The sequence below is a fragment of the Narcine bancroftii genome, chromosome 13 (genome assembly GCF_036971445.1).
Source record: "Narcine bancroftii isolate sNarBan1 chromosome 13, sNarBan1.hap1, whole genome shotgun sequence".
Lineage (NCBI taxonomy): Eukaryota > Metazoa > Chordata > Chondrichthyes > Torpediniformes > Narcinidae > Narcine > Narcine bancroftii.
Window position 1 is genome coordinate 31,361,838 of NC_091481.1, and position 23,879 is coordinate 31,385,716.

General features: G+C 41.1%; 1 protein-coding gene across 4 annotated transcripts in view; it reads right to left on the reverse strand.

Moving 5' to 3' along the window:
* LOC138747868 (phosphatidylinositol 3-kinase C2 domain-containing subunit gamma-like) overlaps nucleotides 1-23,562 on the reverse strand; it is a 179,118-nt gene extending 155,556 nt beyond the window's left edge. For 3 of the 4 annotated variants that reach the window (XM_069907455.1, XM_069907457.1, XM_069907458.1), the window contains exons 1-2: nucleotides 23,494-23,562; nucleotides 12,365-13,604 (exon numbers count right to left, since the gene is read on the reverse strand). In XM_069907455.1, coding sequence (XP_069763556.1) covers nucleotides 12,365-13,558 — 1,194 coding nt within the window. In that variant the 5' untranslated portion in view covers nucleotides 13,559-13,604; nucleotides 23,494-23,562. Of the gene's footprint in view, nucleotides 1-12,364; nucleotides 13,605-20,236; nucleotides 20,312-23,493 lie in introns of those variants that run through there. The other variant, XM_069907456.1, reaches the window with a different exon arrangement.
* Nucleotides 23,563-23,879: the final 317 nt, after the last annotated feature.

Consider the following 23,879-nt stretch of genomic DNA (forward strand, 5'->3'; position numbering starts at 1 on the left):
CTCGTTATGTGCACGGTTTCATAGCTCCAAAGGAAATGGGCCAATGACAATTTTTCTCAAGCAAAATAACAATTGGGTCTAGACCAGTGATTCTCAACCTTCCCTTCCCACCCACATCCCACCTTAAGTAATCCCTTACTAATCACAGAGCACCGATGGCCTAGGGATTACTTAAAGTGGGATGTGAGTGGAAAGAAAAAGGTTGAGAACCACTGAATCTGAGGTTTTGAGCAAGATATGTTGCCTAATAATGATAGTTTAGATTCTGTATTACAATTTATATATGTAATGTATATACTATGAATTGAATTATATAATCAGTTAGAAATCACGTATAAAGGGTTTTTCCTATTAAAATCAACAAAAATATTTTAAAAAGAAAAAAAAATCTATTAAATGAGCACAGTGCTAGTTGCAAACAACCTGGCAAACTTCTCCATGTATACTTTGAGACTTGGGGAGAAGGGATGGGAAACACAAGTTAATTTTGGGTGGTCACATACTGGTTGGCATGACTGGTTAATTTTGTTCACAATCCTAGCCTCATATTACAGAGGATAATTCAGTCCATCTAATTAGTGGCCGAGTAGTGATGTTTTTTAAAAAAAAATATTGTAAACACTTTATGCCACAGCACTGGCAAGAGATTTTGGATAGGGTGTGCATTTCCATGGTAACACCCCTGCCTCAAGCCTAATATCCTGAATGTCAATCTTGTTTTTAGTATGTTCTTTTTCTATACTTCAGCTTTCAAGCCATATTCAAGTCATACTGTCCATACTGATTTCATTATGATACTGCCGTAAGCCTCTTGTCATGGACTCACTACTTCCATCTCTCATTCACCAGCTACTCAGCTCCTTCTCCGACCAGTCATTTTCTTCTTGCTCCTTCATCAACATTAATTATTATAAATGTTTGAGCTGCTGCAGTTAAAGCAAAGTACCAGACTTTAGTCACCACCTTAAGGCATTCATCTTGCAAGACACCACTTCACCGCACTGGCCATCATTAGGATGTGTAGTAGTGTGCTGTATCCAATTAATCAGTTTTAGAGACACATGATCGTGTTTGGGTTTCAATAAAACCGCAAATGAAAAATGTATTAAAGTGAAATAATTGGTCATCCTCCAGTGCACAGTCCACGCAACTTAAACTATCTGCAAGCGAGAACCATTTGAATTTACTGCTGGATATTTATTTTTCCAAATTTAACTTCTTCTGCGAGTTATTTTTAAAGCGCATGGATTGGAATTAAACATCATCTTGATCTTGGAGACGGTAGATTCTTGAGCAAAGGACGTACTGCTGGAGGAAGCTCAAGGTGACGCAGGGACTCGACCCAAAATTTCGACTGTCTCTTTTCCTCAACAGATGCTACCTGACTTGCTGTGTGTGTGTGTGTGTGTGTGTGTGTGTGTGTGTGTGTGTGCACCATCTTGTTTTCATTCTGCTGTGTTTGGAATAAGAGGGTAGTGGGAGTGTCAGTGATGTGTAGAAGAAGGAAATCCATGTAAACAGCATGGAGTCATGGCAGTTCCAAAGGGAGCAATTAGTGACACTTCTGTTCCTATACAGCTGCGAGTACAGTATGGAACAGTCACACAGATAAACCAATTCACACAAGCACATAGGGATTTCAAGTGAGATGAAGTGGCACATAGAACATAACAGATTTTCAATAGCTTTGATACAGGAAGTCTAAGCATAGATCAAGTGAAGTGCAAGAGTGGGTGGATAATTGAACCATGTTTAAACTGGTGTGTGACATGATTACACAGTACATTTCCATTATAAAAGGGCATGTAGACATAAAATGGCAAAATTTGGCTGTGCTCTGATGGAATATATGCAACATAATTAAAGAGAGATATTGGGCTACCACCACCTGCAACAAATTGTTCTCTGGCTCGAAGCTCCGCACAGCAGGAGTACAAGTTAGAAATTAAGGTACCAGGGGGATGGTCAGCTTTGAAGGAAACAACGTATTCTATTTGTTAAGGTTCTGAGGTGCACGTCAAAAGAAATGGCAGATATTGAACCTGCAGAATGCTTTCACAGCTGAAGTTTGTGCCAGAGTACCTCTGACACGCCATCAGAGTGACAACGCTGAGGCTCATTTGTTAAATAATCCTGCAAACCTGTTTTAGAGATGCTAGATAACAGATGAATATTGCTCGGGAGCTACATCGAACTGCCCCAAATCCTTCCTTGGGATCTTTTTCCCCTCTCAGAAGGATCAAGTGAGGTCTCAGTATTAGACTGCAAGCCACGATTCATTGTCCAGGTAAAAATTCAATCATGAAATCCAGCAGGATCATTTTATCCATCTGTATTAAGGGTCACTGAATGCTAAGGATAAAAAAAAAAAGAGCTATTTGATCCACACCTTCAATTTTCAAGAGCATTGCAATGACCATCCCTTTTTTGCCCGGTGTCAGATCTAAACTTTATAATCAACAATTTATTAAAGATAAAGAAGTGATACTTTTGGAGTCTGAATGAGTTTGGCCTCATTCCCTTTGCACTGAGCCCCTGCGCACCAATGCTTCCTTGGTGGAAATAACACAACCATTCAATAACTACTGATGAATTGCTGACGGGATCAAAATCAACTTGTGGCCTTCTCTACATTGGACAGACTGGACACAGACTAGGAGGTCGCTTCATTGAGCACCTTTGCTCTGTCCACATCAGTATCAGGAATCTCCCAGTGGCCAACCATTTCAATTCTGTACCCCATTCCCATGCTGACATGTCTGCCCATCACCTCATATATTGTCAAACCAAAACCACCTGTAAATTGGTGGAGCCACACCTAATTTTCCACCTGGGGACTCTCCAACTGGATGTCATTAACATCTACTACCCATCTCTCTCCCTTCCCAATCCATCTGTCTTCTTTCCTCCAGCTCTCCACCCCCTTCCTTCTCCATTTATAGATCCCCCCCCCAACCCTTGTGATGTTTCTTTTATTACAATAAAGAAACATGGGTTTTTTTTAAAACAACTAGTGTGACTGTTCCATACTGTACTCGTAGCTGTATAGAAACAATTATTAACGAAGCAAACAGCACTAAGAATAGAGCATAGACGTGCCAGACCTCATGTGGAGGCATTCCCTCTTGAATCTACCCAAGATGTAACAGGATTCTCAAGATGCAACATTCCCCAGATGCTGCACACACTGTCTCTGACTCCTCCTGCTGGTAGCACTCTATCACTACATGCCCTTTCCTGGAGATGTTTAATCAAACATAACACATCAATACACTATTCTTTCAATTTAAAGATCAACACAAAACATAACATGAACATCAGTAACACAAACTTTTAATTGTGCAGTTCTTTTTCTTTAATAGATTCAGTCTGTAAGGAGCTTTGACAACTCATATGGATCTTATTAACATAGGTATTTTTGTCAGCTCTACTGGTCCACTACCGTCTAGCATGGGTCATGTTTTCTCTGTTTCTGTGCAGGCTAAATCCTCTGCATTTATCTGCTCCTGCAGCATCTCTGGTGTTTTTGAGTGTATGTCCCTCCTCGGTTCTGACAGTGAATTTATTTCTCCCAGAACAGTAGCCTTTTTTGTCCCAAGTGTTGGAATCTCTGAGTCTCCCTGTGTCATGTTGTGCCAGTGGCCCTAAGCTTCTCGGTGACTTGTCGTAGTTTGCCTTTTGTCTCCCTTGCAGATGCTTTTGTTTCCGTTCAACATCTCAGATCCTGCTTGGGTCTGCAGAGTAGGGAAGTGTGGTGCATAGTCTATGTCCCATAAGAAGTTCAGTGGGTGACGTGCCATGTTCAAGTGGCAAAGGTCTATAACTCAATAGAGCTAGGTACAGATCTGGGCCACTGTCTTTCTTGAGCATCTGTTTAACTATATGAACTCCTTTCTCTGCTTTACCATTTCACAGAGGATGCAGAGGACTGGAAGTCACATATCAGATATCATAATCTTCCCCAAAGTACTGGAACTCTCCACAACTGTAGCATGGTCCATTTTTACTGTAGACAATTAGAGGAATTTTGTGTCTTGCAAAGATTAATTTCATATATAGGATCGCTCAAGCAGCAGAAATGTAAGGAAGCAGCGCAATCTCTGGATAGTTCAATAGATAATCAATACCAGGAAGTAATTCTTTCCACCCATGTGGAACAGATCAGTCCAATCTTTGTGCCATGGCTATGCTGGTACAACAATCATCATGGGTTCCTTTGTCTGCTTTGCATGAGGTTTCAAACAGGTTTCATAGGTTGAAACTATCTTGTCAATGTCAGCACTTATCCATAGCCAATAAGCTGCAGTTCTGGCCCTCCTCTTGCATGTACCCCTTATGCTCCCTTTTCAGCATCTCTTGTCACAGTGATTGAGGAATGACAATTCTGCTCTGTCTGAGTCAAAGCACAGTGACAACACTCAGCTCAGTTCTGATGTTGCAGTATGGTTGACATTCACCTCTAGGCCATTTTTCATTCAGGTTCTTGATGGCCTTCTGAAGAACTGTCTCCTTTTCTGTTTCAGCTGGTACCTGCTCAGATTTCATGTCAGATACAAGAAGAGATTCAGTGATCAGATTCACACGTCTTTGTGGAACTCTCATTGTGTGCATCACTCTGTGACGTTGCCCTGGATAATGCATCAGCTAAAACAATAGGTTTCCCTGGGGTGTACACCAGTTTAAAGCTGTAACATTGTAGCTTCATCATCAATCTTTGGATTCTTGGCATCTCTGCCATGAATGTTGGTAGACCATACACATAACTGTGGAATTTCGAGTCCGTAGACCAGACTTCGACGCTCTTTCTTGATCTGTGCATTTCAACATTCAGATGTTGTCATCATCCTTGATGTATATGCTATTGGCCTCCAATCTTCTCTGAAGTAGTATGGCACCTATTCCATCTTTTGAAGTGTCCGTAGATGTTTTATTCTTTCTGGATGCATCAAAGAACATGAAAAGTATTGGTTCTGTAGTGAGAATTGTCTTCAGTCATCCAGATTCTCCCTTGTGGTTGTCTGTCCATTTGAATTCACATTTGTCCCGTGACAACTTCCTTAGGTACAAGGCTTTGGAAGACAGGTTTGGTGTGTTCTTACCAATGAAATTGATCATTCCCAGGACTCTCAATGTGCCTTTTTTGTCTTGACATCTCTAAAATTGCTTTCATCTTGCTCTTGTCTGGCTCTGCACCTGCCTCTGAGAGTTTATCTCCCAGAAAGGTGATTTCCTTCACACCAAACTGACATTTTTCTCTGTTTAACTTTAATCCCTACTGCTGGATGCATTGTAACACTTTGATGAGCCTCTCATTGTGTTGTTTTTTTGTGTGTATTCCCATAGGATCACATCATCCATTTACACACATACCCCATTTATGGGCTCCATTGTCCTGTGAACATTTCCGGACTGAGGAAATTCCAAAAGACATCCTTAAACAGAAGTATCGGCCAAACAGTGAATTAAATGTACAGTATCTTGTGCTATCACCATACAGTTTTATTTGGCAGAAGCCCTGAAATGCACCGCAAGTTGAATTAATACCACACTCTACTGTTATTTTTAAATTTAAATGCTGGAAATCTTTATTACAACAAAATTTAAATTGAAAAAGACAAACATTACTGGAATGCACACTAATGTCTTTCCAATTTAAATTTTATTTAGACACTGAAGACTTTTATTATAGTGCAATTTGACGTGACGCAAATTTGACACGACCCAAATTTTATACGACACAATGCAAGTCTTTAGGTGGTGTGACTCTGGTGTGACTCTGGTGTGACTCTGGTGTGACTCTGGTGTGACTCTGGTGTGACTCTGGTGTGACTCTGGTGTGACTCTGGTGTGACTCTGGTGTGACTCTGGTGTGACTCTGGTGTGACTCTGGTGTGACTCTGGTGTGACTCTGGTGTCTGCTGAACGCTACTCTCATGCTAGTGCTACAATTGTCCAGCATCGCAAGAGAGGCGCATCATTGCGCCACATATCGCAAGTGCGGGACAATATCAACTTGAGACCTGAAAGTGCCGGATTGTGACCAGCGTAACTTCAAAATATCACAAGTCGGGGGCGTCGTAAGTCGGTGTCTATCTGTATCCAGCTACAACCTCTTACCTGTTAGTCTGTACTCTTCCCCCTGCCCCTTCCTCCTCTTCTCATATCTCGATGAAGGGTTCAGGCTGAAATGTTGGACATACTTCACTTCCTATAGATGACCTCCTGCATTTTTTTTTTTATATCTTGCACTCCAATCACCAACTTTCTTATTTAACAGCTATTTTAAAGCTGGCACATTTATGGTTATGACATTCTTAAAATGTGACATTAATATAATGGCTCATTGGAAACGAGTGGCATTGCAGCAATCTAATTCATGCTTTTGCAAGATCAAGAAATCTGTGTGATTAAGCTTGAGCTGTTATAATTTATTTTGCTCGTTATGGATGAATGAACACACTCTTGGCTCTGAGTTTGAAGGCAACCATTTCATGCCACACTGTGAAGACCTGAGCAAAGTTCAGAACTGGGGCCTCATTTTCGGTGAGAACAGGGCAGTTCAACTTAAGGTGCTAACTAATTTCGACACGTCGCTCAGGCAGCTCTGAAAAGCTGCACCTCCAAAGTAGTTCGACAATGTACTTTGGGTCATGCTACAAGTTGCAAAGGCGCTTAACAGATGAAATTTCTCTCATTTATCTTTGTGAGGATATGCTTGGAATTTTATCAAATACAAATTCAAAGTTTAGATTTATTGTCTGAATACATACATGACATCACATACAATCCTGAGGCTCTTTTTGCAGGCTAGACAGAATTTCTACTTATTGGTATTGCAAAAAATCGTATTAAAGAAAAAATGTAAATCAAGTAGAGTTCAATAAATTGATTGTGCAATACAGAAAATAAATAATGTGCAAAGTACAAGTTCTTCAATGAATCACTCATTGAGTTTGCCATTGAGGGGTAGCAATTAATCCCAAACTTGGTGGATCAAGTTTCGAGTCACCTATACCTCTTTTCTGATGGCAGTAGCGAGAAGAGAGCATGTCCTGGGTGGTGTAGATCCTTGATAATTGCTGCTGTTCTCCGACGGCAGCGTTCCATGTAGATTTTCTCGATGGTGGGGAGAGTTTCTGCAGGTATTGGTGCCCCCATACTAGTCCGTGATGCAGCCAGTCAGCACACTTTTCACCACGCATCTGTAGAAGTTTGCCAAGGTTTTCCATGCAATAACTAAACCTCGGCAAACTGTGCTTTCTTGTAAATAACATTTGTGTGTTGGGCTGGAAAGTTCCCCTGAGAAAGTGACTCCCAGGAATTTAAATTTGCTCACCCTTTTAAGTCAATTCGCCTTTATTTATCATTCATACCCTGCTCACATGGTAAAGAGATAGCATTTCTCCATGAAGCTGATTTACTTAAATACAAGTTAGAATAGAAGTTAAATATATCAATATATTAAGACGAAAACAGTAAAAATCCATGGGACACTATCCACATAAGTTCTAGAGTTCAAGAGCCTGATGGCTTGGGGGAAAACTGTTGACCGATCTGAATGCAAGGGCCCCGAGTGCCATGGTACCTCCTACCAGATGGCAGAAGGGAGAACAGTTTATATGAGTGGTGTGTGCAGTCCGTCACAATGTTTATGGCCCTTCACCTGCCTCGAGTGCTGTAGACGTCCTTCATGGTAGGAAGAGAGCTCCAATGATCCTTTCCGCTGAAGGACTTGCGGTCTTGCGGTTCGAGGAGGTGCAGCTTCCAGACCAGGCGGTGATGCAGTAGCACAGTATGCTCTCGATACTTCCTCTGTAGAATGTGGTGAGGGTGGGAGATGAACTTTCCTCAGCCTTCACAGGAAGCAGAGGCACTGCTGGGCTTTCTTGGCTATTGAGCTGGTATTAAGAGACCAGGTGAGATTCTCCACCAAGTCCACTCCAATGAACTTGATACTCTTGATGACCTCAATGGTCAGTGGATCATAGTTCCCCCTGGGCCCTCCTGAAGTCAAAAACCATTTTTTTGTTTTATTAACGTTCAGATACAGGCTGTCGGCTCTGCACCAGTCCATTCGTGACTGAACCTCATCTCTCTCCGCTGACTCATCATTCTTACTAATAAGGGCCACCGTGGTTGTGTTGTCAGCGAAGTTGATGATGTAGTTTGAGCTGTGATTAGCTGCACTGTTGTGGGTCAGCAGAGGGAATAGTAGTGGACTAACCCAACAACCCTGGGGGGCCCCACGCTCAGTGTGATGCAAGTGCTAGTACCGATCCTGACTGCTGTGGTTTCCCCGACAGGAAGTCGAGAATCCAATTCCAGAGGGAGGTGGTTAGACCCAGCAGATGCAACTTCCTTATCAGGAGGATCACCCTTGATCCCTCAATGATCACTGGCTTTTCCCCTCCTAAAATTCCTGTGAATTTTAAACCTGACCTCTGTCCTCAAGTTTGCATTTCTGCTATTTAAATGAGCCAGTGAGTAGGCGAGGATGTTAGCTGACGACCATCACAGGGAAAGTGATATTCTGCATCAGTGCACAGCCAATCTTGCCATGATGTGCAATACAAGCCGTTTTGTAATGGGAAATGCTGACACGATCTTCTTTAAACTTGGTTCAATTATCCCTGCACCTTCCAAACTATTTCACAAGCTCTAAACTTGGACTCAGTCCTTGTGCATAAGCTTGTGAAAATCTATGCCAGTGATGCGCAATCTACCAACTTATTTGATTTGCAATTCTCATGTGCTTTGTTAAAACAGAGGCCATTGTGAAAATGTTTCACACTGGACTTCAAATCACACAGCTGCAAAGGAATGAAGCATCACCAGTGGGGTAATTAACTCCAAAAGGTACTCCGTTTTTATCCATTTAACTCATCATTATTAAGAAATATAGAATTTTGTGATTTTATGAGAAGTAAAATATATTTAGATATATTTAGATACAAACACAAATTCAGTTGATAATAAATTTGTTTTATGGGATGCATTAAGAGGTCAAATAATGTTATTCGACTAAAATTAAGAAAAACTATCTTAAGGAAGAAGATAAATTAGAGAAGGAAATTATGATTTTGGAAAAATTACAAAAAAACCCATCTGGAGAAAAGAGGTTAGAACTGATAAATAAAAAAAATGCATTATAATTCAATTTAGATTTATAGGACTGAGAAATTAAACAGAAGTATTATGAGTTGAGAGAATGAGCACATAAGGTTTTAGCTTGGCATTTGAAAATGGAGCAAGCCTCAAGGGTTATTAATGCTGTTCTAAAATTACTTATAAACCACAGGATATAAATGATTGTTATATACCAAATTATATTTATCTCAATTATTGAATAATGAAGAAGAAATTAATGATTTCTTACAGAAGCTTCAATTACCATCTTTGAATTGCCAAGCTTGAAAAGATTTCAACTCCCCGTTTACGTTGAAAGAAGTTATTAAAGCTTTAAATTCTAGGCAAAATGGGAAATCTCCTGGTGAAGATGGATTTATGTCTGAATTTTAGAAAAAAATGTAAAGATTTATTGATGCCTTCATTAATGGAAGTATTAAAACAAGCAACTGTAACTCGTTCTTTACCTGAATCTTTTTCAAATGCTGTAATAGCAGTAATACCCAACCAAGAAAGATAAAGATTTATTAAAACCTGAGTCTTATAGACCTATATCGATTTAAATGCTGATTATAAAATTGTTGCTAAAGATTTGGCTAACAGAGTAAATGAATATTTACCTGAGTTGGTCCATTTAGATCAATCTGGATTTATTAAGAAAAGATGCTCTGCTGATAATGTAGCTAAATTAATTAGTTTAATACATAGTTCTCAGAGACAATTGGATCCAGCATTAGACTCATCGTTAGATCCAGAAAAGGCTTTTGAATGGAATTATTTACTTAAGGATTTACAAAAATTTCAATTTGGGTCAAATTTTATTAATTGGATTAAAGCTTTATATTGAAATCCTTTGGCTAAAGTAGTTACTAATGGACAATTCTCCTTTTTCACTAACACGATCAGCTAGACAAGGTTTTACTTTATCTCCTGCATTGTTTGTTTTAGCAATTGAACCATTGGCACAATTAATAAGACAAGATGTTGGTATTAAAGGAATTAAAGTGAATAAAGAGGAGTATAAAATTAGTTTGTTTGCAGATGATGTATTGATTTATACAACAGATCCTGAAAATTCTTTAGTTTCTTGATATAAAAAGTTACAAGACTATGGAGAAATATCTGGTTATAAAATTAATTGGGATAAAAGTGAAGTTATGCCGTTAGTTGAAGGAGATTATGATCTCTGTAAATCTGTACTCAATTGAGGTAGACAGATAATCAAATTAAATATTTAGGTATTAGAACTGATAAAAATTTAGGTAATGTACAAGTTAAATTATGTTTCATTATTTAATAAAATTAAAGATGATTTAAATAGATGGAATGATATACCTATTACTTTAATAGGCAGAGTGAATTGTATTAAAATAAATCTTTCTGAGGATCCAATATCTTTTTCAATCTATTCCTTGTTTGGTACCCCAATTTTTTTATATGTATATATATAAAGACCTTAATTTAATTGTAATAATTAAAAAAAATATGGTATCTTTGGAGAAGTTAACTTGGAAATTTGAATTAGGTGGTCAACAACTTCCTCATTTTCAGAATTATTATAAAGCTGCACAATTTAAATTTATTAATGCAATGTTTGATCTGAATAAATCATCTATTTGGGCCAATATAGAGTTAGATAAAATTGATAAGAAGTTTATGGTCAAATTGATTTATAAGTGGAATTCAATATTGTTAACTGGTATAGATCCACCAATTTTGAAACATTTAATTGAAATATGGAATAAAATTGATTATCAGATAGGTGGGAAAGGAAAGATTTCAGCGAAAATGCCTTTATATCAGAATAAACCATTTCCCTTTACTGCTAATAATCAGTGTGGCAGAGCCTTGCTAGATTCTACCTGATCCATAGTCCTTGAACTCAGAAAATATGGAATAAATTGGGAATTTTAAAAAGTTGAAGATTGTTTTGAAATAGGGAAGTTTTTAATTTTTCCAATCAAATTAAGGAGAAGTTTCAAGTTCCTAATACTTTTTTTGTAATTATTAGGTTAAAAAAAATTTGTTGGAGAAATTAGGCCGTAGTTTGAGGAGATTTGGTATGACAGCAAAGATACTTGTAAATTTCTACAGGTGTACTATGGAGAGCATACTGACTGGTTGCATCACTGCTGGTATGGAGGTACAAATGCACAGGACAGGAAAAGACCACAAAGACGTGAACTTGTTGAACACTGTAATGGGCATCACTCCATCAAGGACATCTACAAGAGGCAGTGTCTTCAGAAAAAAGCAGCCTCTATCCTCAACGACCCCCACCACCCAGTCCAAGCCCTCTTCACACTGCTACCATCAGGAAGGAGGTACAGGAGCCTGAAGTTGAACACCCAATAGTATAAAAACAGCTTCTTCCCCTCTGCCATCAGATTTCTTAATGGTCAGTACTTCACTTTCTCTACTTTTGCATTAACACATTCATTTAATGAATGCAATTTATCAAAATATTTGCGCCTGTAACACTACCACAAAACAACAAATTTTGTGACATGTCCATGTCAATAAATTTTGATTCGAGTCCTTGGTCTATTGTATGCATTGAAGCTGCACTCTTTATTCCTATACCAGCCCTCCACAATATTCAACACCTAGCCCTACCTTGAGTTTCTATTCTAACCATGTATATCTTCACTTTTAAATGCTTGACTCTGCCACAGACATTTTAACATCTCTTCTTGTCTTGACTCTCAATCATCTTAAAGCATCTTTCTCTCCATCTCTCCTACTTGCCCTTTCAGAGACTGACTCTTTGTGTCTATCTATATTGATGGTAAGGGATGGCTTAAGGTGGGATGCAGAGGGGAGGGAAGGTTGAGAATCACTGCTCTTGATCCAATTGTAACTAAAATATTTTGCTTGAGAAAAATGGTCATTGGCCCATTTCCCTTGGAGTTATGAAACCATGCATATAACGAGTCAATGAAGTACGATTAAGAAAGTGGTTTTCAAACTTTTTCTTTTCACTCACATTCCACCGTAAGCAATCCCTTACCAATCACAGAGGTTTAGGGATTGCTTAAGTGGGATGTGAGTTTAGGGGGCAGTTTGAAAACCACTGATGTAGATCTTCATTAGATCATTGGAACACAGACAATTGAAGCTGAATACTCTTAAGAAATTTAGTGTTGGAAATATCTCTCTGGTAATGCAGGAATAAAATGGGTTGATCAACTGCTACCTAAAGGTTAATCAATGTTCTAATTCACAAAACAGTACTTACAGAGTCTTTTCTTGGTTGCAACAGGAATGTGTGGTCAGGGATGGGCAAGTCAAAAATTGATGGCTCTGTCCGAACATCTGGCTGAGGAAGATTCATTGAAGAGGCTGGTGGCACAAGTAGAGATGGTTCTATAAAAGAGTTCCCCGCACTGTAACCAATTGGTGGCTCTGAGAATGAAGCAGAGTCCAAACATTGGTTACCATCATTTATACTGGGATACCTTAGGGTCTGAAAACCAATTGATAACTGTGATGAACCCAGGGAGATGGAATAGTCTTCAGGTCCTGCGGTTTGTCGGAACTGGTCAATCATAATTTCTGCCGACACATTTTGCTCCGATTCCTTACTTTGGCTTCTTTTGAAAGTTGAATGAGAATGGAGAGGTGAATGAGGGCTAGCCGGAATGGCATTTTGAACCAGTGGAGTCGATTCATCTTGATAACCAACTGACAACCATTCTGGGTCATAGTTCAAGGCCTGTAGATCAGGTAGAATCTGGCAAGGCTCTGCCACACTGGGCATTAATGGTTGATCAAATGAGGACCAACCATGGCTCATCAAGCCACTTTCTTTGTCCAAGGAAGGTGATGTTGGAATTGGCATTTGAGGAGCAGAGGTCAATGGATATGGACACAGCTCCTGCTTTGGACTAACTGGATATGGAACAGCTGTGGTGTGAGGCCGCTGCTCTGCAGCCAATTCTTGAACAATTGCTTTATCATATCCATATTCAGGATTTCTCTGGAAACTGAAAGAATCTTGTCCATGGTACATTTGGTTGGAAGGAAGGTGCCAATCAAAAGGCCTTTCCTCTTGGTGTCTTGAATAGAAAGCATTTTGCGCAAAAGCTGCTGCTTTTGCTCCCTGAGACACTGTGTCATGTTGCCCGCAGTCAATTTCTTGACTGCTAATCTCTGTTCCATTATGATCCAGGTGACAATTCATGTACATTTGTGGGTAAGGCATTTGGTAACGAGGCAGTGGATCCAATGGATAATCATCTCCTGGAGTCCTTTGAAAGTGGACTGAATTGGGCATTGGCTGAGGGAAATTCAGGGGTGCATCACTTTCTAAATGCCAACCACGCAGATCTTGTACTAATGGATCAGCCAAGTCCCAACCAGTAGGAATAGGACACTGCCAAAGATCTGGAGAAGTTTTGTCCGCTGGTAATTCAATTCTCCAAGGTTCCATGTTAATTGCTTATATCCAAGGAATATCCTAGTCCAATCAGAAAAATCTGAAAGTAAAAAAAAGTTTGTGAAATATCTTCCATTGACTGACAAATATAACTAAAAATAATTAACTAGCAATTGCTTAAACCAAGTGCCCCCAGGAATCAAAAGAATGATGACCAAATTTTAGGCTAGTTTTGGGGCCAAAATCCTTTTGGGAGGCAAAAAGTTGGGGGAAGCCTATGACGAGAGAAGCTGAAAGAGTCCTCATGGGGTCTGATGAAGGATAAGAAGGGGCATCTCGTGTGGGTAAGAGACAACAAAAAACATTTGAAAAGAAGGGACAATCAAGTTAAAGGAACCATATTTAAAGATTGACATGTTCTCAATTCAGCAACAACCATTGCAGAAGTGGCAATTCCCCTTGTGTTAGCCTGGTCAGGGGTTCATGGTATCGTTAGCTTTGTGACCGATGCAGTGCTACCACAGTGCAAGTGATCCAGCTTTGTGCCTGGTGCTGTTTGTAAGAACTTTGTGTGTTCTCCTCAGCTCTTCGTGGGCTTCTTCCTGACGCTCCGGTTTTCTCCCACCTTCTAAACATACGGGGTTTGCAGGTTAATTGGGTGGAACAGGCTCGTAGACTGGAAAGGCCTGCCACTGGGCTGTATCTCCTAAAATATGCAAGGAAAACCCCAAATTGAAATAGTGAAAATTTAATGAGTAAGTATGGTGTCTTTTTTGTTTGTTGCTATTGTTTCAAAGAAACGAGCCAACAATCAATTTTTTAAAAAAATTAAATTTAGACATACAGCAGGAACACAGATACTTCCAACCCACAAGCCTGTGCTGGCCAATTAACCTACAATCCCTGCATGTTTTGAAGGGCAGGTGGAAACTGGAGCACCTGGGGGAAATCCACACAGCCACGGGGCAGACGTACAAACACCCTACAGACAAGATGGGATTTGAACCTGGGTCGCTGGCGCAGTAATAGTGTTGTGCTTAACTGCTATGCTAACCATTATGCCCTAATCCTCCTAACCAAGGAGACCATTTTCATTTCACACATCGAGGATTCCAGATTCACAGGATACTCCTCCAAACTTCTGCCATGCACGCAATGTGGAATAATCAGCTTTAGATCGAAATAAAGTCTATCATAGTTTCATCTGAATGCTGATGGAACAAAAGATTCACGAAGGACATTTATGCTGTTCATCTCGTTTAACCAAAGATTCAAATGTTTTGTCTCATTTCGCTGGAGGTGGTAAGGTTTTCATCAGCTTTGATACCTTATCTCTTACACGAACAAAATTGACTTAATCTTTCCTCACAGCAAAAAAAAAACAATGTTTTCTATTCATTAAACCATGTTCAAAAGTCAATTGAAAGAATCTGAAATATCAGTTGACATCTTGACTTGCATGATGCCTTGTCACAGCAGAGGTAAGGGAGAAAAATGATCTGGGCAAATCCAAATCAACCTCAGTAATCCACGCCACTCTTTAAAACAAAAATGGAATCTCTTTCTGCAAAACCTGCTTTCACCCTTTCATCAATTATCTTGGCAGCAGTGTTCAGTGTATTGCAAACATTGAGTAAAATCTACAATGTTCAGCTTTGTTCATATTTTAATATTACATTACCAATTGGATCACAACCAGGTAAGTCATAGTAAGCTATGAACCCAAGTTATATTAGGGGCAAAGCGGTTGGCGTGACACCTTTACAGCGCCAGTGATGGGGGACTGGTCTGGGGTTTGAATCCCATGCTAACTGTAAGGAGTTTGTATGTTCTCCCCTGTGCCTGCATGGGTTTTTTTTTCTGGGGGCTCCGGTTTCCTCCCACCCTTCAAAAACATACTGGGGGTTTAGGTAAATGGGGGGTAAATTGGGGTGGCACAGAATCGTGGGCCAAAATGGACTGTCACCATGCTCAATGTCTAAATTATTTTTAAAAAGGGATGGGTATCAATGGGGGAAATTTTATGATTTTTTGATATTTGAAGGCATTTAAAACCACCTTCACAAAGACAGTTGGTAGGGTGGATGTGGGCAAGATGGAGACACAAGATATCATTGATATGGTGGTCCAGAACAAAAATAAGCCACTGGAGGAACTCAGTGGATCAGGAAATACATGAGGAGGGGCATGGACAGGTGACATTTCGGGTAGAGACCTTCATCTGGATTGGAAGTGATAGCTGGTATAAAGAGGTGAGTGGAAGGGGTGCAGCAAGTGGTGGCGTGCAATAGGTGGAGCCAGGTGAGGAAGAGCTGAAGGGTAGATGGAGTCAGGTGGGGTGGGAAAAATGGAAAGGCTGGGAGGCGATGTGGAGACAAAAAGGGGGTGCAGATGATGGAGTCTGATCCGAAAGGATGACGGTGAGTGGAACTAAAATATATGGGAACAGTGGGATCAAGGGATAAGGGATCAAGTGAGAGGTGTTGGTTGGGAGATGGAGCAGGTAGTGGAAGGGATAGAAACTGGGCCACAGAGGGCTGGGAGGGGTTGAAACAGTGATTCTCAACCTTTTTTTTTTCCCACTCGCATACCACTTTAAATAATCCCTATGCCATTGCTGCTCTGTGATTAGTAAGGGATTGCTTAAGATGGTGTGCGAGTGGGAAGGAAAGGTTGAGAATCCCTGCTCTCGATCCAAATGTCACTGAAATATTTTGCTTGAGAAAAATTGATATTGGCACATCACGAGTCAATGAGGTACAATTAAAACAGTGGTTTTCAAACTTTATTTCTTTCCAGCCACATGCCACCTTAAGCAATCCCTTACCAATCACAGAGCACCGATGGCACTGGGTTGGAAAGAAAGTGTGTGGGTGAGGACCCGGGTCCCGGGTGGGGGCGGGAAGGGGAGCCGGGTGGGGGCGGGAAGGGGAGCCGGGTGGGGGCGGGAAGGGGAGCCGGGTGGGGGCGGGAAGGGGAGCCGGGTGGGGGCGGGAAGGGGAGCCGGGTGGGGGCGGGAAGGGGAGCCGGGTGGGGGCGGGAAGGGGAGCCGGGTGGGGGCGGGAAGGGGAGCCGGGTGGGGGCGGGAAGGGGAGCCGGGTGGGGGCGGGAAGGGGAGCCGGGTGGGGGCGGGAAGGGGAGCCGGGTGGGGGCGGGAAGGGGAGCCGGGTGGGGGCGGGAAGGGGAGCCGGGTGGGGGCGGGAAGGGGAGCCGGGTGGGGGCGGGAAGGGGAGCCGGGTGGGGGCGGGAAGGGGAGCCGGGTGGGGGCGGGAAGGGGAGCCGGGTGGGGGCGGGAAGGGGAGCCGGGTGGGGGCGGGAAGGGGAGCCGGGTGGGAGAGAGAAGTGGAGTAGGGTAGGAGAGAGAAGTGGAGTAGGGAAGGAGAATGCTTCACAATGAAACTGGAGAATTCAATGTTTTTACCACTGGGTGGTAGACCTTCTGGGAAGAATTCAAGGGATTACATTTTTATTTTATGTTTGGCCTCACCCTGGCATTGGAAGAGACTGAAGACAATCAGGTCAGTGTGGAAATGGGAATTGAAATTGCTTCCAACCAGAAGTTCCACATTGCCATTGTGGATCAAACACAGGTGCATGCAAAGCTTTTGCAAAGTTGCCTCTTGATCTTACTGATGTAGAGGAGAGGACATTGGTGGTAATAAATGCAATAGATGTGGATGGAAGAGGAGCATACAACTTGAAGAAATGTAGTGGAGAATTCCAGGGTGAGAACTTTTCATTTGCAATTGAGTGCACCAGAAAGGAAAGGAGCCAGAAGGAAATTGCATCACCTTCAAATTCCCTCCTTAACACACTGTTCTTGCTTGGAATTGTACTGCAAAATCATCCTGTAGAGTTTCTCTACCCTACAGGATTCTGATAACACTTTCTCCAAATGGACTTTGGGTGTTCAAGAAGATAGCTCACTGCCATCTCTTCCTTCACCACCATTCGGGGGCCCAAAACAGTCCTTCCAAGTGAAGCACTTGTGAAACTGCAGGGATAATCCAGTGCTCCTGTGATGACCTCCTCTTCATTGGAGAAACTAAATGCAAACTGGGAGGCCATTTTGTGGAGCACCTTCATTCTGTCTGCCACCATTACAGTGGCAGGATAATTGGAAGGAATGAATGAACAACTGTATGTTAAAGACGATACACAAAAGTGCTGGAGAAATTCAGCAGGTCATGCAGCATCAAATTAAAATTGTTGAGCACCTTCGTTCTGTCTGCTGGAATTACAGAGACTGCTCAGCAACCAACCATTTTAATTCCAAACACTATTGCCTCGCATACATGTCTATCCATTGCCTTATGCACTGCCTAAACACGGCTATCTGCAAATAGGAGAAAAAGTCCAATACGTCTGGGTACTCTCCAACCAAAACAGTTTTAACTTCTCCAATTTACATTAAACCCCCTTCCTCCTCCACCACCCTGCCCCAAGTCTCTTTCTCAATCCCTCTATCTCCTTTCCTCCAAATTCCCCTTCCTCCTCTCTCCATTCAGAGCTACCCCTCCCCATCACCTCAGCTTCTCTTCTACTCTCCCACCTATATCTATTTATGACTTACCAGTTAACCTGCTCCCTCCCCCCTCTTTATGATTCTAGGACATTTGAAGTCACTTAAAGCCACTTTCATGGGAGGGGACTGGTTAAAAAGTGGTTCTGAGTCATGTCAATTGAGTTGCAAGTTAGTCCAGCTCGTCTCAGAGATAGTGAGGATGTGCTGGTGGGAGAGCTGGGGAAGGAATGCCACTCTCCAGAACCAAGCAGTAGCTTCAAAGAGATGGTTTGTAGCAATACACAAGAACTAGGAGCAGGAGTTGGCCATCCGGCCCGTCAAACCTGCTCCGCCATTCAATAAGATCATGGCTGATCCGATCATCGATTTAACTCCACCCACCTACCTTTCCCCGTATCCCTCAATTCCTTTTTTTAAAAATGTAAAAATCTACCTAACTGAACCTTAAAATATGTTTAGTGAAGTAGCTTCAACCACTTCCCTGGGTAGAGAATGCCAGAGATTCACTCCTCTCTGGAGGGAAAAAAAAACATTTTTTCTCATCTGTTTTAAATCTACTCCCCTGAATCTTGAGGCTGTATCTCCTAGTTCTGATCTCATCTACCAGTGAAAACAATTTTCCTGCCTTGATTTATAAGATCCATAAGCATTGAAATTAACACCTCAGTGAATCACCTTCAACATATAGAACAAGGCTTGAATAAATATTTCCGTCAGAAGGGTGAAGAAATCAGCTTCACCCAAAAATTAAAATAAAATAGCTTCTTTATCAAGCAGTGAGCCTTTCCTAAATTTCTGGTCATTATCAACTATGGAGAATGTTAACAATCTGTACACAAGCACAAGGTTGCACTGTTAAAAATGGGGGTGCACACGCACGCACACACATGTATGTAGTGCTTGTGTGTGTACACATGGGGCATGCATGTGTATTTGTATAGCATGTGTTTGTGTGTTGACTGTGCATTGTATGGGGAGTCTTTTTCCACATTTTGTGTGCATATGCAAGTTGAAATGTGCCAGAATGATTCACATGTTTGTGTTGTATTCCAAGGAACAAAATTACTTTTGCAAGCCATGAACTACTTTTGACATTGACATACTGTCACTGTCGAAAATGCTGAAGCCAATTTGTACAGAGCAAGCTCACACCAACAGCGATGTGAAGAGATGACAAATCTGCTCAAAATTTGGAATAGTCGGGAACACACAACATGGACACCAGCATTTGCAAAATTCGATGGAGAAGCCTTTGTCAGAATTGAAAACTGTAATCAACATCTCAACAAAACTGCAAAACATCAGAAAGGAAGATGATCACTCACCGAAAACCTTATCTCCAAAAAAAATGTGCTGATTCGCTTTCAAATTTGTAATGAGAAAATGTAGAGATCATTGAGAAAGTGAAGATGCCATTGAGCAAAAAAAAATGCTGAATAGAGGTGAGGAATATCCTCAACGGGCCAACAGCATCTAATTGGATGGTGCTGGAGACTTTTCACAAACTGTTCAAACAGATTTCTGCTTCTTTCGGCAACCAGTTTGAAGCTCATTTAGCCTTTCTTTCCCTCTCTCCTTTGAGTCCAACCTCAATCAGAAAATAAGCTTATATTTCAGTTTCCACTCCTGGTAAAATTGCACTTTGATTGATTGGTTTTGTCCTTCAGATAGATGTGCTATTTTTAGAAATGAAAGAATTCCCAATTACATTTGCCTGAGAGAATGCGGAATTTCAGCATGTTATATGACAGACTCCACAGGAAGTCATGGGACTCCATTAGTTGAATGGGACATCAACTAAAATCCATATTTTTCAAATAATTATTCTATTATTTCCTGAAAAGTTGTATAACCTCTGCCTCAACAACCATTTTAAACAAGATATTTCACATTCCAAATGACAAACATGAAGTATTTCTGCACTTACCATATTGTTACTACCTTATATCCTTTGAAGAAGACCGCAGAGCCCACCTCACTGACAAAAGGCAAAGGAGGAAAAACCCAACACCCAACCCCAACCAACCAATTTTCCCCTGCAGCCGCTGCAACCGTGTCTGCCTGTCCCGCATCGGACTTGTCAGCCACAAACGAGCCTGCAACTGACGTGGACTTTTACCCCCTCCATAAATCTTCATCCGCGAAGCCAAGCCAAAGAAAAAGAATATCTTTCCTGGTAAGGGGCTAAGAGATTAACAATTACTCACTGGAAGCATCCAAGTCTGGTCAAATCATCCAGAAATAAAGTATTGTTCTCCCAAGCCTTAATGCAGTTTTTTTTTGTCATTACTTCTGGTTCAAAACTTCTTGGACATCAAAAATACATTGTGAATCACTCGCCAGAACATAATTCAATTTAAATCAAAGCAGAAGTATTAAGAGTTCAGGAGAGAATGTTTCAATTTCCTTCGTTGGACTTGTTCTTCAAAGAAGCCTGAAGATATTGGATTTCCTGTCAGTTGTTCTAGGATGTAGAAACCAAAGATCCCATGAAAGGTGATTATCAGAGCCTCAAAATCAAATTCACTCAATCCCACTGTTAAACTGAGCAGAAGTACAGGAGAACCAACTTTTCGGGATCAGTTCAATCCATAATCGCTGCTTCCTGTTCACTAAATCTCATAATAGCTCATGACCTAAGCCGGCATCTGCTCGAGTGTCTACATTTACAAGGTCAAAGTGGCCATGTGACAGGGAACTTTCAGTAAGATGGAATGCAGTGAGGACGGCTTTCGCTTTCTGTATTATTGCACTTGTTTTTAATCTTGAGCAGGCAGCTGCACAATTTTACCACTGGCATATTTCAATAGTTCAGGTTCATGCAGTTTATTGCTCTCTCTACTTTAAAAAGATTATTGAACAAACAAAGGTATCTCCGATAATTTGATATCTTTTGTTTGACCGATTTCAATGTCTCCTTACCTTATATATATTTTTTAGAGCATCGTCTTGGGTTGAAGAATAGGGTGGAGTTTCTGGTCTTGCGGTGGTTCGACTGTGAAAGGCTTGTTGAATTTTGGAATGCAGTGGTTCCTGAACAGGGAAAACTTATTAGGCCTTTTCATACCGCCGATTCCTTGTGGGTTAACTGGTCTAATTCAGCTCATCTGTTCCCAGTCATCGTGCGGTGTGAAATGCCCAAACCTGGCAGGGGAAGTTAAATGCAACTGGGCTCTGACACTTGGTGGGGGCAAGTGTCAAAGCCCGGCTGAGTTAATTCACTAATCACCTTCTGGCAGTCTGAAAGCACAACCTGCTCTCGCATCAGCATCGTCACCACTAGAGACGGGACCCACCCCCCCTTAAAATACAGGGTTGCTGATTAACCAGGGTAGATCATGGGGCAGTGGGAAAGGCTCCTGAGGGCAGGGTTGGCAGTGGCTAATTAAATGCAAAACAAACTTTCCCCGAGCCTATAATATACTGTGACTTACTGATCACACATGGACAATAGAATTGCTTTTAATAATTAATGGTAGCAGAGAGAGGGAGATTGAGTTAGGCACCCCGACTGACTCTAAACTAATTCTGGCACTGCTCAAATGCTTCCTCGTTCCTAACATAAGCAAGATCAAGTTTTTGTGGGTATCATCAGAAACTTTGGTTTGCAAATGGTCACCCGGAATTCAGGGTTTCTGCAAATTTAAGTGAGCTTTCTGTGCAAAACCACTAAGAGGTTAACAAGCCCAGTGCCATCAATAAATCACAGGGAAGATCACAAGCTTCAACACAAACTCTCCCTTCTGATTCTTCAAGACGGCCTCCAAAGCTGCATCGCAACAGTGCATTTTGATTCAGGAAGAGTAGAATTAGGCAACGCCATAGTAGGAGATAAAAATAAATTTCTTCACTCATTGGCGGAGAGCGGAAGGTTTGAGCTAGTGGAGTTGTTCGAGTGAACTGGTGAGGACTCGAAAGGCCAACATGGCTTGTTTCCGCTCCGTAAATGGCTATATGGATACAGTCACCTGTGGCACTATCACTATGTGTATAGATGTAAGTATGGGCTGGCCCACCCCCTGACCCTGCGACTCCTCCCTCCCAGATATCCCCATAAAGGCTGCTACACCCAACCCCTCCCTCTTAGAAAAGGGGCCAGCTGCATGCAAGCTGTGCTGACACTTTAAGGTGATTAAAGCCTATCAATCACAATTCTCTGTCCTGATTGTGGTTGATTGGTAGTTATGGACAAAGGTAACTATGCCCCAATCATCTCAGAATCTCAGAACAAGAATCTGCGAGAGAGCACTCATGCACAAAATTAAAGGGATCTTGCCACCATTCTTTGCTCCTTCAACTTTAGCAACAGAAGATTCTCCAGAGACAGAGGAGCTATAACCACTCCTTTACTTTGAAGATCAAACCAAGAAGGGAAAAAAAATCAAAAGATATTATTTGTAATGAATTCAAACAGAATAGCAATTGAGCATTGGAAATTAATGAGCTTTGATTAATCCTCTCCAGACTGGTGATAGACTCATCAGCTAAATAAGGCTTCACAAATATCAAGGAAAAACAGCAACCTCAAATGAAATGTGGGCAAATGTACATCATTCATACATTTGCAATGTATAGAGATGATGTCCTTTGCACTCAATCATAATGCTTTTTGGAGGCTGGTCTTCTGCTACTTTTTTTTCTAGTAAGGACTCCGTTTATAGTCACATGCACTCAGCAGACTTAAAGAAACAAGATTCCGAAAGGTCAAAACTCAACCTCCATATTTACTGAGTGAAGAGACATTTTCACGTCTTCCATCAAGCTTCAGGCCGAAGTGTAGTCGGCCGGCTTGCTAAACAGAATTCCTTCCCCGTCCACTCGGAGACGACAATTGCCCTGCTGGTTTTCAAAGACGTGGTAAAAAGCAACACTCTATACATGGAAAATCTGGAAACTTTAGCACCCCTCTACTCCTTATCAATTCTTGATATTGTCTGGGTAGCTCTGCATTTGAGGATTGTGAAGAGCAAATTTATCCGTTTTGTTTTTAAAAGTGATCAATGAAATTAAAACTAATAACTATGAAGTTGCTTCCAGCAAGCAGGAATCAAATTAAATGTGGAAACACAGCAGTATAAAATTATAAACTCAAGTGATAAAATAAGATTGCAGTTTGTCTCTGAATTCTGTGTTTCTGTGTCTCAGTTCCATATTATTTCATTTGACAGCACTATCTTTTTCCCTCTCTGTCTAATCCCTCTTTCTTGCCATTTCACCTCTCAACTGCATGGATTTTAAATTTCACCCCTTCTCCAAGAATTATATGTATTAAAAAAAATTACTGTTGAACTCCCCTGGAGTACTGAAGCATGGATCAGGTTTCTCATATCATTAGTTAACTGGCCTTTTACAACTATAGCATTCCTCCAGTTAATAATTAAACTGTGACTGAAGCACATTAAACACCATCCTACACCATTAGTAAAAGGTACAATTAATATGGATTTGATTTGAATAAATTTACCTTTTAAAGTTGAGAGCAGTCAGAAAGTGATGAGTTTTCTCTTCACTTCCAGCAGCCTGAAATGGAACGTAGAAGTACAGGTTACAACTCAGGGGGATTTTAAATAATGTAGCCAATCAGGTATCCCAGAGTTTGACTGGGGAAAAAAAAGCATAGTAAATAGAACCTGGCTGAGAATTAAACAAAACAGGTTTGGTAACTGAACTCACCCGAATTCTATTGGTCTGCCAGAAAAATATTGTTTACTTTCAATCCTGGACTGATACTTTACTTCAGACTTCTTAGTTTGCATAAAATCTCATTCTTGACATTGCTAAGATTAAAATTAGACAAACAGTGCAGTAACAGCCCGAGCCAGTGCCGCCCAGTTACCTACATCCCCCTGG